Source organism: Cyprinus carpio, chromosome B8, assembly GCF_018340385.1.
Source record: "Cyprinus carpio isolate SPL01 chromosome B8, ASM1834038v1, whole genome shotgun sequence".
NCBI lineage: Eukaryota > Metazoa > Chordata > Actinopteri > Cypriniformes > Cyprinidae > Cyprinus > Cyprinus carpio.
In genome coordinates, this window is record NC_056604.1 from 15861650 (window position 1) to 15877660 (window position 16011).

Here is a 16011-nt window from a genome sequence, read left to right on the forward strand (position 1 = left end):
TATCCTGGGTTGAGCAACAGTTGTAAAATCCCCCTCACATTTTGGCACACAATACAAAATTACACCACATTTTGAAAACTATAAAAAAAAATAAAATAAAATAAAATAAAAAAGTCCAAAACGTGTGTGTGTGTTCCTATACTTAACCATATTTTGGGGACAAATATGTCAGCTTGGTACCCGGAAGTGAGCTGAATCTAACAAAATTTGCTTTTGGGGACTGTAATGTTTTATATAATAACTGACAAAATATAAATGTTTAAAATTATAAATATAAAATATACAGTATTTTTCAGTGTATAACTGCAAACAAAAATCTGCTATCAAATAAACATAAAAAAGACACTGACAGAACAAAACATTACCGAATTTTAAAGAAATAGCTTTGGTTTGTTTGTTCAGATTCCCTACTCTTGATTCCCTCGAAGAATTGATTCTTCATATGCACCAAGACTTGTGTGTTACACCGGACAGTTTAAAGAGAGACAAATACGTCACAGCAATTTATTTACATTTGGTGCATTGGAACCCGAGGTTATGAGTTGGTTGGTCTGATGGTCCCCAATGATGGTCCCCAATCAATTAAGAAGTGAAAGTTAGTTGAAAGTCTAATATTTAGTATGCTATTAGGCTATTTCTTTCTATACTGAATGTATTTTTCTTCACTCAACTTGTTTACAAACATTTGTGACACTAAAACTTCATAATTGAAGCTGTAACTGAGCCGAAGGCAAGGGAGCCTGAAGTGCGAAATGTAAAACCTGAAATGGAGCTGGAGAGTTGATTAATTTTCAATACTTACATTAATTCGATATAGGCCTACATTTCAAACATTATTTATCATAACATACAGTAGATTGAGTACATTTCAATTCAGACAACAGTAGATGCATTTTGGATATTACAAATGTGAATTGGCAAAATGTTTCCATTTATTTACTTTAATGGATATGTGTCTTTAAAATGCCCCTGATAGATAAACAACAGTGCATCCCCATACTCAAACTCAAGGGTCTTTTGCATCTGTCAATCTTGTAGCATAGCAGTAGTTTAGTCTAAACTATTTTCATCTAAATAAAATGCATACAGTAAAATTTGGGAAGACTAATTATCCTCAAACTCCCTTTATTTATCATTTGGAAAAAGGCACATGTGTATGGTTAAAGTGGGCGCAGAAGAGATGCAGTGATGGTATAGTTTGAAATCATGCTCTAAAGCACTCCACTCCAAATCATTTTATCAAATACAACAAGGAGTATTCATTCCACATTACAAAATGGCCTAAGTAAAAACACATAAATTTGCATCAACCTTCCATTTTACTTTACTACGTATGTAATGTATAACGCCATCAAATCTACTGTACATGCATATGGAAACTGAAGAAAATTAGCCAGAAGCTCAGAAAAACTCCACCAGCGAAAAACAGTCACACATCCTTGTCATAGTTGAAGAGAGAATTGGCACAGAAAGGCACTTTGCAATGTTTCATGTTTCAGCCATCCTTTTATGTCCTATGAAACTGTAAAACACAGAAAACATATATTTTATTGTTGCCATGGCCACCAAACCGCTGATGGTCCCCAAAGTTATTTATTTATTTTTATTTTGTATTTTTATTTATTTAATTTATTTTTTTGGTACATGCTTTTGACAGTAATTAAGGACCATCAACTGTTTGGTTACCCCCATTCTTCAAATTATCTTTTGTGTTCAGCAGAAGAAAGAAATTCATACAGGTTTGGAACATCTTGAGGGTGAGTAAATGATGTTCATTTTTGGGTGAATTATTCCTTTAAGAGCTCCACATTCTTACCATAGGCACTTTAACCTTCAATTGCAACTTCGGTAGCTCCCAGACATCCATTTATGGCATCCACAGTTAGGCCACCAGCCACTGCCAAGTCCTATAAAAAAAGAGAATATGAGAACTAAAACAAATACTATTTGGTGGTGGCAACATCTTATTTCATACAATGAAGAGGTTTAAAAAATACTGAAGGAAAAATACCTTTATAGTTTCAGTTTCTACTTGTTGCATAAATTCATCTTGAGCCTGAAATGTATAAAAAATATTTATAATTTCACTGTTGAAAAAAAAGTAAAAAATAAACTCCAGTAAAACAAGATTTGAAGTATAGCAGTATTTCATATAAAAGCTGTTCTTTTGAACTTTCCATTCAACAAAGAACACTGAAAAATCATGGTTTATCCAAAAATATAAAGCAGCACAATAATTTTCAATATTGATGATTATAAGAAATGTTTCTTTTGCACCAGTAAAATTAAACCATTATTTTAAATTGTAATAATAATTCACAATAATTCTTCTATTTCTTAACATTGGAGATCAAGAAGATTGAAGATTTCTTTAAAAACAAAAATCCTAACTAACCTCAAACTTTTGTGTATGTGTGTGTATATATCTGTGAATAATGGGATGCTGCAGTCAAATTAATTATTTAAAAGCTCACTTGTATAACCCCCTTTGCTACAGGCACAGGCAGAGGCTCAGAAGGAATCGTTTCTGACAGTGTCTCTGATAGAACCTCGGGGGCATCCGTTGTTGTTTCAGGAATCTATGGGAAAGGGCCATATATTCTATTTAGATCCATCCAAGGAGCTAACAGGATTTAATGCCTGATGTACACATTGTAGGTGTGTCTCCTCACTTAGTTCTACTGCTCACCTGTTCCTCTGCAACGGTTGGGTCAACAGCTACTGACTCAGTCATAACAAGTTCTTCAGCAATGGGGTCACTAGTGGACTCGACTGAAGGCGAGCATGTGAAAACCCGAGGGCAAGAGACCATGTTTAAAATTAAACTTCAATCTAAAAGGATTCTGTACAAAGATGCTTGAAATTACCCCATGAAAGGAGTTAATAAAAAGCAGGTTTTTACCGTGGGTTCTTCGAGTAGGACTGGCTGCTGCTGCTTCTGCTCAGGCTCTGGTTCCACTAAAGCTTCTGCAGGTACCGCAGCTTCCTAATAAATGGAATGCATGTTATTTCTATGCCCCTTGGCATTCATTGTAAATGTTATTGAAGTGAGCTTTTTACCACTACAGAGGAATATTTTACTTTACTGGACAGTTTACAAAAATAAATAATTCTGGACTTTTTCATCATTCTTATGTTGTTCCAAACATGCAAGACTTTTTCTCTTCTGCAAAACACAAGATACTCAGAAAAAATATTTCAGCTGTTTGTTTGACTCCGTGGGGTCCAAAACAACTCTGAACCCCTCTGACCTTTATTAGATAGACAAAAACACTGAGATACATCTGCATTTATGTTTCACGGACATACAGGTCTTATTTTTTCTGGAGAACACAAAATGTGATATTTTGAAAAATGTTTGAGCTGTTTTTTGCAGTTATATACTTCAAGCTAAATCAAAGAAGAACTGGTGCAGTGTAAATAAACGCTCTCTCAACATAAAAACAAATCGTTTATAGTAGAAATAAAAAGTAAAATCTGAATGCTAAAATATTCATATGAAAATATTGGTTTATAGTAGAAATACAAAGTAAAATCTGAATGCTAAAATATTCATATGAAAATATGAATGCTATATAGTTAAACAAGCCAAATTGAACAGTTCATCCACGTCGTTATAATGTGCTTTCTTAACTGCTGTTTTCTCACCACTTTCATTTGTTGTGTGTATTGTTATTAAGAGGAGAGTTTGCAACACATACGGTATATTAAAAGAACTTATATTGTATATCGGGGCCTTGACATCTGTGTTCATGTTCCATAGAGGAAAGTCAGTCAATGGGCTCCAAAACAACTTGACTTTCACAATATAGACAAAATTCTGAGATAAATCTATGTTTAAGTTCCAGAGAAGAAAGAAAGTCATACAGTTTTGTAAAGACATAAGAGGGAGTAAATGATAATAGCGTTTTTAAATATTTTTTGGGGGGTGAACTATCCCCAGAAGTGCATACTGGGAAAAAAATCAAAAGAACTTGCCAATGGAAACTCTTCTGGTTCAGGCTCTGCATGTACATCCTATAAGAAAGGAAGGAACTTTTTTAAAATGTATATATACTATACATTTGCTAGCACTGTAGTTAGTATAGTGTGCCTTAAAAAAAAAAAAAACACTGACAAAAGTGTCCAAGGGAATGTAAAAAGAAGGGGAAGAGTGATGCTCATGTCATTATCCAAACAAGTACACAAAACGGATAAGACAAGAGTCACCTGTTGTGCATGCAAATACACTCATGCAAAGAGTCTATTTCAATGTGCCTTGAAGGTGTATTGTGTCAGGCACCTCTGTGACTTCTGTGTGGACTTCAGCAGGCTCATTTTCAACAGTTATGGCTTCGGCTTCAACGGCAGGTTCTTCCACAACACCGACAACATGCCCGTCGACTTCCACTGTGGCATCAGCAACAGGCTCAACTTCAGGTACTACTGTTTCTGTTACAGTTTCAACCGCAGCAACAGTTTCAGCTGTAGTCACTGTCTCTGGCACTGGCATCTCTATCACAGGATCCTCAGCAGGAAGCTCAGCTTCATCTTCACGCTCGGTGTCAACCGTCTCAACAGGCTGAGCTACAACATGCGTCTGCACCAGAACATAATAAAGACGAGAAAACATGCAAAACAACGTACACAAAAGCAAATTGCTCATGTTTACAGATCCTGGGCTACAAATGTTTCAGTACATGGAATTATACTGAGTTGCATGTTAACCCTGTAAAGCCTGACATATGATATTTAGAAAAAGATAGTCTTTTGAAATTGATCTGTCTACTGAAATATATCATATTTAATAGATCAAGGTTCTATGCTACCATTCAAAAGTCTGGGGACAGTAAGTTTTTTTTTATTTTTTTAAAGTCATAATAAATGCATTAAAACTACTTTTATTATATATAAAGGCTTTAAGTAAAAGCCTTTATGACATATAAAGGCTTTAAGTAAAGTGTTACCTAATTTTTTGTTGTTGTGGTAAAACAAATAGTATCAAATCAAAATAAAATACATTATTTTCTATCTATACATATGTATATAAACCAACCTCTGTGGCTACAGGTGTAGTGTCCTCGAACTGGACCTGTCAATATTATATTTTAAAAAGATCATAATTAAAGAATGAACAAATTCCATTGATAAAGTCCATTATATAACCATTACAAAGACTTATATATGTTTATTCTATAAGCATGCTGTATATTTGTGTAAAGCTAGAGTCCTTGTTAGTATGGGTTAATACATTTTCGTTACACCTCATAAAGCAAAGTTATGAGAAAAGAACATTAGTGCACCCTGAAAGGTAAGGTGCTGGAGGCCTGGTAATTAGGAAAATACCTTTACCAGCCCATTAGTGCGTGTGGCCAAAGGCAAGGGTGTGTAGTAGATAAACAGTGGTGAAATGTCAAGGGCTGATGGGTTAATGCATGTTACCATACCTCAGATTCTGCAGGGATCGACACTGGCTCATCTATAGACGAGGTGACCTAAAAAATAAGAACAGGAAGACACAAAACTTTAAAGCTCAGTGTACACATCACACTAAAGACCCATTGTGTTACAACTGTCTGTCATAAAGTCTCTTAAACTATATTATAATACACAACACTTTAATTTATACATTATATAACAACAAGAAGATAAAAGGCTAAATGTTAATAATGCATATTCATTGCAGAACAAAGTGTAACACAAGTACAACATATGCATGTTGAAATATTGAGTATGATTTAATATTGAAGTGTTCTACATTGCTATGCCAGTCTCTGCATAGAGTACTAAACACTTGTACTTGCTCACAGAAGGTAAGTGCTCCAAACGCCCCCTGTGGGAGCAGAACAAAATGTTCCATGGCTAATTCAAGTCTTTGAAGAAAAAAAGAAAGAAATATATATAAATAAACAAGCAGTGTGCAGCCAAGCTGTTCTGAGATCTTCCACTGTTCCATCTATGGAAGCCCATTTCTGCCATATAAGAAAAAAGTCATGCTTTAGTATCACAATCATTATGATGACATGATCATAATTAGAATTATGACATTAAAAGTTTAAATTCTGACATAAAATATCAGAATTATGAGACAAAACTAAAATAATTAAAATAAAGTTGATGTTTTGACAAAAACATGACATAAAAAAGTCAGACTTTTATGTCATAATTATGATATAATTTTTACCGAGCTTTTTTTCCCTCTTATGTGGTGGAAATGGACTTCTATACCTATCAGCATACAGAAATGAAGTTACTCTTTCCAGTGGTCCTCACTTAAGGTTTTAATGAGACTTTGGCTAAAATTTTAACTATAAAATTAAAATTATAAGCAAAAATGGATGAAAATTAATGCAATAATGAAAATCTTCTAATGCCATCGCTAACATGGTCACAAATATTTACTTTTACAATTCAGCTTCATTAAGCATGAAAATGCCACTAGACAGCACTGAGAAATATTTCCGACATCAAATATTTTCAGATAGCTCATTAACTCTAGCAGCGCTAAAATATTAAAAACCAAATAAACTAAAACTAGGAGAAACCTCTGAAAAAAAACCTTAACCTTACAACAATAGAGTGAAAACTAAACAAAACTAAATTAGATTAAAAAAAAACAACAGAAATAAAAACAATATTAAAAATTACAATAACCTAGGTCATGTATTACTGTTTAATGTATGCTCACATCATAAACGCTCCATATGCAGAATGACATTTGTATTGTTTACACCACACAAAGACTTACACAGTACAAAAACACACACACAACTGTTGTCACAAAGTTTGTTGTTAAAAAGACAAAGGAGATTCTGTTGGCCACCACGTCCCCTCAAAGCTGAGCATGTGCATGTGGTTATAAAATGAGCTTACAGTCAGATATCTGCTTCACATTTTCTTTCTTTAAAAGTTGTACCATCTTAAACAAAACGTCTGTTACTAATTAACTTAGAAATTAATCGCTTTTACAATTCTAATTTCTTTAGTAGTAACTCCCTACACTCAAATTTAACAAAAAATGATTAAAGGTGCCATACCCCCTCATTAGCATGCATGACTAGGCCATGTACCCCACCCAAGCACATTCCTCGTCTCCACCCACCTATCTGCACATACATATACAAGCTCCTCCTCATCACAGTCTAACATACCAGCCACTGAAACGCCCACCTTGGCCCCTACAACAAATACAAGGAGGGGAGAAAAAAAGCTGGGGGGAGACAAAGAGTACAAAACATTCTTTTTCCACCATCTAAACCCCCTTCACTAAGCCTCCATCCATTAAGGTGGGAGCTCACCTGCGTTTCCACAGAGACATCCAGCAAATCAACAGGCTCGCGAGGGCCTCGAAACCAACTCAGAATGAGACCCATGCCTTCACAGACCTGACACTCTCTCCAGTAAACTCAGCCCTTAACCTGACACTCACTGCAAGGGTATGTGCCTCTCTTTCTCTCCCGCCCTGCCCTGTGCCACTCTCAGTGTGTGTAGAATGTCCAACCCAAGCACTTGTGATGTCTGTGAAGGGAGAGGAGAGGCTGAAGCAGAGCTCACATGAAAAGAAGGTGGGCTTTAAGAGCTTGGCTGCTCTTCAAAAAACAGGAGGGAGGGTGAGGTGCAGGAGGTTGAGGAGAGAGTGGCAGTGACTTTATATTTTGATATCATTTAGGAGAAATGGCAGATTGTATATAAGCACAATCAGTGTTGAGGAAAGTTACTTTTAAAAGTAATGCATTACAATATTGCGTTACTCCATACAAAATAACTAACTGCATTACTTAGTTATGTAAAGTAATTCATTACGTTACTTTTGCATTACTTTTTGTCACCTGAGTTGGGCTTGCTTACAGTATTTATCTTCAATCACAAAAAAATGGTAAATTTAACAGTAATGTGTTACTTTACTAGTTACTTGAAAAAGTAGTCTGGTTATGTAATTTGGGTTTCTTGTATTGCGTTAGCCCCAACAGTGGGCACATATAATTTCAGAAAATGTAAATGTGACTGCGCATTTATGCTAAACAAGCAATTGTAGGGCCTGGTACAAAGCAATTTCACAGGCCCTTAAGCGCAATCACTTTCCAGGGCTGCATTGGTTGAAATCATGTTTCCTTGTCCACCTCATGCTTTCACCCGGGACAAAAGGTCCAGTTGCCCACCCTTTTTTGGCAGCCCTGCTCACAACCCAGTATGTGTGAAACTGGGCCTAAGGATAAACACAAGATTATCTAATCTCATATATTTAACACATTACACAAGATAAAATCCTACAGTGCCAACTGGTATTCAATGACAACATGTCTTAAATACTGTTCCTAAAAAGGAAGCAGCATTCAGAACAGCTATTAATATTATTTTCAATAAAACTACATCTCAAAATACTCCCACATCTCCACACACACTCTACACAAAATTCACACACAAAAAAATTGCACTCCCCCCCCCCTTACACTCTCTCCAAAAAGCAAATCCAGCCAGGAAGCAAATACTTATATTGGTCACAACAGTAACATCTACATGATAAATTACAGACTTCATACAATTTTTTTGTGTGCACTTGATAATTATCAATAGCTCTGAAGCTATATGACTGACCTCAAAGAATGGAGTTCAATAGCACATTACCTCTGATTCTGGAATGACAATGCTTTCAGCTTCCTCAGTCACATCTGGTTCTTTTACAGGGGGTTCAACTGGGGTTTGTCCTAGGTCCTCTGCATCTTTCACCACTTTTTCTAGGATGGCATCTGTGACTGGGACTTCTAATGCGACTTCAGGAACTTCAGCAGGAACAACAATGGGAGCAATCACTGGCAGGGGAATTGGAACGGCAACGGGACACTCTGAGGTTTTAGCAACTGGAATTAGAGCAGGAACTGGGGCAGGGACAGCACACACTCCTGGGGTTCCCTTTCCAGAGGAGGCGAACCGCTCCTCCAGAGCCTTTCTCTGGGCCTGCTGCTCAAACAAATGAAGGAATGAGAAACAGTTGAGATTTGAAATCAGAACCAATTTATTTCTTATCTTTAGTTCACTTGACCACATAATGGTATTAGATAGGGTTTAACAAACTCACTAAGAGCTTACGTAAGTGTCTAATAGCAAAAAAATGGCTGAATCCAACTGATTCAGACATGCCTAGTCAAGCGAGTTGGAAGAGTCAGCACCCCTCAGAGCTCTGGATGGGGCTAAACAGAATGGACAAAAATGCTAATCACATCATAATGGAACCATAATCGCATTATAATCACACTCACAGCTTCATTATACAAAAGCAAGGGCTGGCCAGTGCAGTTTACATAGGCCTCAAAAGAATTTAAGCTCTCATTGTGCATGTATGGGGTGTACAGTGGCCAGCACAGTTAAGGCCATATTATGCAACCATGTGTGAAGACCAGCATCAGCACTGACAATGCCAAATCAGGCAAAACATGGGCCGGAGTCCATGAAACAGGCCATAACAGAATAAACAGTCTGGTATTTGGGGGAACAGAGAAGGTGGTTAGAAAAAAATGTAAAAATCACATTTTGCTTCAAGGTTGTTCATTCTATAAAAACAGGAGAAACTAGTTTGGAAGATGGACCTACGGCTGAAAAAGATGAGTTAATTGGATCTGGCAGCTGAGTTTTAAAAGATATTTCTTCTGCTTTGAAGCACTGGTTAGCAACAAACAGGGCGTTGGAATGCACTAACCCCCAGTACTCACTATTTCCTGTTTTACCAGGATGATTAGAGAGGGTGAATTGTGCCCTGTTTAGGACCAGCTGTGTCTGTGATAAAAGATACCCCTCTATTTTTGTACTTGTGTGAAAGGCAGTTCTGTTGATATGGCTGCATGACAAAGTTTTGGGACAACAACAGCTATATGTTTAGCTAAGAATGAAAAGGGTGAGATTTCAATGACATGCACTTTAAAAAGCTGCTGTAAAATTCAAACAATGAGTCCAGTGTTCACATGCACAAACTGTGTGTGTTTCATTATGTCACTGGTCAGAGAAGACAAAAATGTCTTGGAGTGGTGAGGCATGGTCAGTATAGTTCAACATTCCTTTGCACTGACAGAATGTAAACTAAATCATTTATTAAATATAAATGGGTTCATAATGGGTCAGTGATACACAAAACCAGTGGATGCAATGGTTTTTCTGGTGGTCTCTGGACCAACAGCCTCTGTAGGAATGTGCCCTGAACCATGTTAGGAATCAGACTGGTTGAAGCGATGTTCCAAAATCAACAAAAGTCCATGAGTTTGGGGGTGGGGTCAAAAGGCAAGGTTTGGTTTGTTGCGCAGACAGAAAAAGAAACAAAAAAGCCAAAAAGCAAACCAATCACACTCTATAGGTGAAACACACCCATAGAAAACGCAGAGTAATTATTATTATGATTCTTGTATTTATTGACATTCCAAGAAACACTTTTTTCAGGACAATACATTAATTAATGAGAGCAGTTATTAATGCTGTAAACCCTAAGGGATGAATGAATAAATAAACAAATTAATTAATGCAGGTTTTACACATCAAATATTTACAAAAAAATTATAAATTTTTATTATATTCTATTTATTAATTAATCCAAGTGTTTCTAGCAATACAAAGTGGGACGTGTAATTCGGTTGCATCTCTGTAGACTAGTTCCTATGGGACACACCCCCTACTATAGATGCCACTGCAAATGCAAAGCCGACAGTACAAACTTCAAGTATGAATTCAGTTTGGAAACTAAAAAATAAATCAGAATTGTTTGCAAGACAGGCTGACAAAAAAAAAAAAAAAAAAAAAAAAAGTGAAAGTAAATGTAGGCTACTCACCACTTTTCTCATTCGGCGCTTGTTCTTCTTTCTCTTGCTAGGCATGTTTACTGTGAAGAGTGTTTTAGGATGAAAGAATAAAAAGTGTATTTCTTCGGTCGTGCGGTGAGGCAATGGATGACGAGCGGATCGCTCTTCGCTCTAGCAGTCAGAATGACAATATGGTTCTATTTAAAGGCGCGTTGATTTTTTCATCTCTCTGTCTGCCTGCGGGGGAAGGGGTTAGGAGCGCAGTCCACGCACCTCAGCATCAGTCTTCGTCATGAGTCATGACATTAAGTGGGCAGACCCCACAGCTCTTTGCAAGGTTGCATAATATTATTGCAACTCCGGTCCGTTTTAACGCTACTCCACATACACAGGGCTGTACACTGAACACTGAAGTCCCCGAGGTCCGGACCTCGGTATTTTTCCAGTAACAGAAGTTGTAAAATAATTTACTTTATATTAATTTTGCTTTGGTGCTGCAAGGATAAAAAGTCAAGAGAACAGATCTAATTATCTGAGGTGACTCAGCGCGGGGTGCGAGATATAGACTATCGTATGCGATAATATCGTAACTGATGTGCGATTTGACATTATTTTAATTTCACATTTCGACTCTTTTTTTTCCCCGATTGTTTTCATGTTTTAAATCATTTCAAATATCTGTATTCAACGTTTTATGTTTAATATATCAACACTTTATTTATGCATTTGTAATTGCAGGTTAAATGCATTAAAGTCTTGGCTGCATTAAACAGTATGTATATATCAGCTAACCCAATATTTAATTATTATTATTATTATTTTTTTTTTTACTTACACAAACGACAATGAAAAGACTGTATCAGTCAAAACTCTGTCAAAACTCGAAAATGCCCACAGTGCCCAGATAATTGTTAAATTAATACAAAAACTTAATCCCAACTAAAAAAAAACACATATAATAAATATTAACATTGTCAAAAATTAAAAACAAACAAACTCAATATAGATATTTTCCTGTTTGGGATATGTTATTGTGTACTGTCAAAAAGAAACAAACTATATCGTCTCTATTTCCAGTTTGTAGCATGGAACAGTCATTGCAACATTTAATCTGATTCTCACATTTAAGAATCTTGAAAAATAACTTATGCTACTGATGCCCACTGACTTGGTTTTAAACCTTATTATCCAGTTTATGAGCCTTAAAACATCTGCACATAAACAAAATCAAAAAATTAAAAACTAAATTTTCAAAAGTACCACTTAAACTAAGTCTAACATATATAACAAAAATTTAGATTTACCTTAGTAACAACTGCATTCTACACTGTGTGTGAATATATGTGTGTACCAAATAAAAAGCTGATTCATTTTTAAGACCTATATAGCCTATACAAATCTATGTGTACTATATGGCTACTATAAGTTTAGGGATTCACATTCTGGTACATACACACATACATACACACATACACAATGTTTCCAGTCTGAGATACATACATTCCTGCTCTATTTCTCTCAGCCAACACTACACACACACACACACACACACACACACACACACACACACACACACACACACACACAAATACCCCTTGCAGAGAAAGCAAGCCTGAGGAACTGGAGTTGAGCTGTGATAGGTTGATGAGTTACATAACTGACATGCCACGAACTCTCAAGAATGAAGCCTAAAGCGCAGTGATAGTGATGTTATTTTACATGCTTTACCTCTAAAGGCTTGAAGTTTTGTTTAAAAATACTAAGACAGTGTATGCATTTATTTTAAGTTGCTATGATTGTACAAATCAAGAACTATTAAAAATATTGTGTTGTATAATATGCATGTAAGTGAAATTTCTTTTTTTTATTTTTATTAAACCTGTATGAATTGCATGCTTGATATTGATTGGAAGGAAATTGCTTCCTGTATTTCATCTTATTTTCTATTTTAACTGCAGGTCTTTTTTTGGTCATTGGTTTTGGTGTAGAATGTTATCTACATTTGCTATTTTTAAGCATTCATCAGATCCTCAAGTCTGCCTTAACCACTCCTATTTACACACAGATTACAAACCCTTTTCTCTCATTCAAACACCTCCTTTCGCTTCCATCCTTGGCCTCTCAATTTTTCCATGTCACCCTCTGACCCCCTGACACAATCCACTATCAGTTCAACTGTCATCACTGTCAGTACTTAAATCAAATCCCCTACCAGCTCTGAGGACCTTCCTTCTGTTCACAGAATTACAAATATTAATACAAGACTAAAAAGCATATATTGTCTTCATTCTTTATTTTAAACAGGGAATAAAATATTACATTATTTAACTTTTCAATTTCCTATGACTGTATACAGATACAAGCAACATTTATAATCATTTTCATGAACAATGTAACATAAATATGAATGTGCAAAAAAAAATATAAAAAAAAACTAAAGAAAATACAAACATAACTAAAAACAAAAATAAATATAAATACAAATATAAACAACTCCTCCCACTTATTAAAATTTCATTATAAATATATATATACATTTATAAAATCCTTTCTATTCTGTCTGTGCACTTGTCACTAAAGTTGCATATCTGTCTGACAAAAAAAAGTCAAAAAATCCAAAATGAAGGTGGATTCAAATATAGTTCATAAGTAGCATATTTGTTTAGTGATTAAATTATTAATTATGATAACATAAAGAGTTACATATTTCAAGCCAAAATCTACAAAAGTCTGTCTAAACATTGAAAATGAAGGTGGATTCAAATATAGTTCATAAGTAGCATATTTGTCCATTAAAAAGCACTTGTGACAAAGTACCGTGAAAAAGGCCCCAGACTCGAAAATGGCTTTGGGAAATGCTAGCTGGTTTTTAGTTAGTCTAAAATGATCATTAGTTGGTAAATCATCTTGGACCACCAACAAACTAGGTGGTCAGGCTGATTTTTGGAAAATAGTGACTGGTTACAAACCAGCTAGACTAGCTTTATAACTCAACTAGGTTTTCCAGCAGAAACAGATAAAAACAAATTCAGCAGAACACGTTTGTTGATCAGTTGATGCCTGAGACACTCACGTATCTCATATATCTTCCCCTGAGTTCACTTTTTTTTCTTCTGCCCTTCTTTCAGGAAGGTGTTTCTATATTTCTCAGTCTGATAGTAATCAGAGTCAATGGGTCCTGGAGAGTCATTTAAGGTGAGGAACACATCTTCATTAGACACTGTCACTGTGTGGACTCTTTGTTTAATGCCTTTAGAGCACCAAGTTGGTTTCAGAGGCTTCACAGAAGGGTCCACTGCCTGATAGAGACCCTCACCTTCAGCTAATGTAATTTTATACTTATGCCACGGGCACACTATGCATGTCCGTCCATCAAAGTCTTCATTGGCAAAAGAGAAAATTGAAAGTTAAAGCAAATGTATGGCATTCAATATAAATAAGAAAAAAAAAGCCTAATAAAAGTATACAGAACAACCCACCTCTATATCTCCTTCCTGAAGTGGACCACCAGAGTCTTCAACAATGTTAATGCATAAAAAAGCACAACAGTGTTATTTAAACATATTGTTTAATATATGTGAACAGATATATTTTATGAACATATTAACGAGGACTGAAGAATGTACATGGCCTTCAGTCAATAAAATTCTGAACAGGTAAAATAATTATCCATGCCTTAACAATATATGTGTGTATGGTAAGGGAAAGAAAATTACATGGAAGAATGATATGAGGGGTAAGAAAATAATGATGACAACATTTTAATTTTTGGGTGAACTATCTCTTTAAGTCAACCGGCTCTTAACTTACGATAGCAGCGCACATCAATAGCATGAAAGTCCCCCTGGTGGTAAATCACCAGAACATCTCTTTCACCAACTGACTTCACCACTCGTCTGGCTCGAATCATATTCTCTTTCTTCCCGATGAAATGAGTATGTCTGGATACAGCTGCCACATCTTCATCAGAGCTCATGTTTTTCCCCCAATCTTCTGACACTGTGAAATGTAGTCCAGTGGAGACAACATCAGAACTGCGCAAAATAATAATAAAATACACGGGAATATATATAAATATACGGGTGTATATAAATAAAAGAAGTAGGATATTTTAGAAAGTAAAATTTAAAAAATGAAACAGAGATTTAGGAGGAAGAACTAACATATTATGAATAATAAAAAAATGCAACTGTAGTCTGATTAGTTACCTGTGTTTGACATTTATTTCTCAAAACGTGATAATCTTCTCTGGCATTTTTCTCATTTTGTCGCTTTTCAAGACTTCTGATCAGTAAATATTTACGACTTAAATATTAAAGAGGAAACCACAAAATGAAACACAGTGCACAGTAGTTGGGATCACTTCCGGTCATATCCAGCGCTTGCGTTTCAAAATAAGAGTTTAGACCGCAAATTAAGAGTTTCCAGTAGTAGGATGAATTTTTCTGTTTATTATTATTATTATTGCGACATTTTTTGGTGCTGTAATTGTAACACTTTTAATCATCATGGTTTCAGATTAAATTTTTTATTTCTAAAATTAAATTTGTTTATTTACTTATTTTTTGTGAAATTATATATGTTAGGGTCAGTTTCTCACCATTTTTTAATATTTTGCCTTCACTACTTATTTTCAAGGTACAAAGTTTCTGTATAAAAGCTTAATATAAAGAAAGACCTATAGCCTATTAAATTGGAGACCTATATAAAAATGGATAAAAATCACAGGACATTAATGTTCCCTTGTATTTCATGTCAACTACGCGTATGATTGTTTAAAAGCATAAACACGTAAAACCCCATAACATTATTAAACAAAGTTTAATGCAAAACCTTTAGGTGGTGCTGTTGATACGCAACACAATTAGAGAAGCGGCCATATCTGTTCATGTTCTGTAAGTTCAACGCCTTCAATTTATGTTTAAGTTTACAAAGCTTTTTTTTTCCCTGTCCAGTTATAAATCCACTCACATGCTTTTTGCATAGTGTTTTTATGTTATCTGAGAAGCCATTATTATGTATTTTATTTATTTAACAGGCCAGCATTAAGAATATCATTTAAATGACAGTTGCACCTGGCCTTGAATGTCATTCTAAATAGAAAAACAATAAATACTTTAAATTTAAAAACTATTAAGTTTAAAAACAATAAATTCAAAGCGTAATAAATTCAAAACAGACTCAGAACAGAGCATATAATGAATGCATTGCAAAGGCCTAGAACATTTTTATATAGGATTAGAATGAACAT

At 35.2% G+C, this 16011-nt stretch overlaps 2 protein-coding genes across 3 annotated transcripts; both read right to left on the bottom strand.

Annotated features, from left to right (window-relative positions):
- Positions 1 to 1108: 1108 nt before the first annotated feature.
- Positions 1109 to 11072, bottom strand: LOC109075211 (calphotin-like). Its single transcript, XM_042729961.1, has 12 exons — positions 10791 to 11072; positions 8605 to 8937; positions 5427 to 5474; positions 5036 to 5071; positions 4283 to 4579; positions 3979 to 4017; positions 2905 to 2986; positions 2690 to 2781; positions 2475 to 2579; positions 2012 to 2056; positions 1817 to 1907; positions 1109 to 1522 (listed from the first exon to the last, which is right to left on the bottom strand). Exons 1-11 carry the CDS (start codon positions 10833 to 10835, stop codon positions 1827 to 1829), a joined length of 1203 nt encoding a protein of 400 aa, XP_042585895.1. The 5' UTR covers positions 10836 to 11072; the 3' UTR covers positions 1109 to 1522; positions 1817 to 1826.
- Positions 11073 to 13427: 2355 nt separating this feature from the next.
- On the bottom strand, positions 13428 to 15148 carry LOC109098050 (Rieske domain-containing protein). 2 transcript variants are annotated; one of them, XM_042729962.1, is made up of 4 exons: positions 14969 to 15148; positions 14571 to 14759; positions 14240 to 14274; positions 13428 to 14140 (listed from the first exon to the last, which is right to left on the bottom strand). In XM_042729962.1, the coding sequence occupies exons 1-4, from the start codon at positions 14979 to 14981 to the stop codon at positions 13859 to 13861; spliced, it is 519 nt and encodes a 172-aa protein (XP_042585896.1). In that variant the 5' UTR covers positions 14982 to 15148; the 3' UTR covers positions 13428 to 13858. The 2 variants fall into 2 exon arrangements, with proteins under 2 accessions (XP_042585896.1, XP_042585897.1); XM_042729963.1 differs by having other exon boundaries at positions 14571 to 14794.
- Positions 15149 to 16011: the final 863 nt, after the last annotated feature.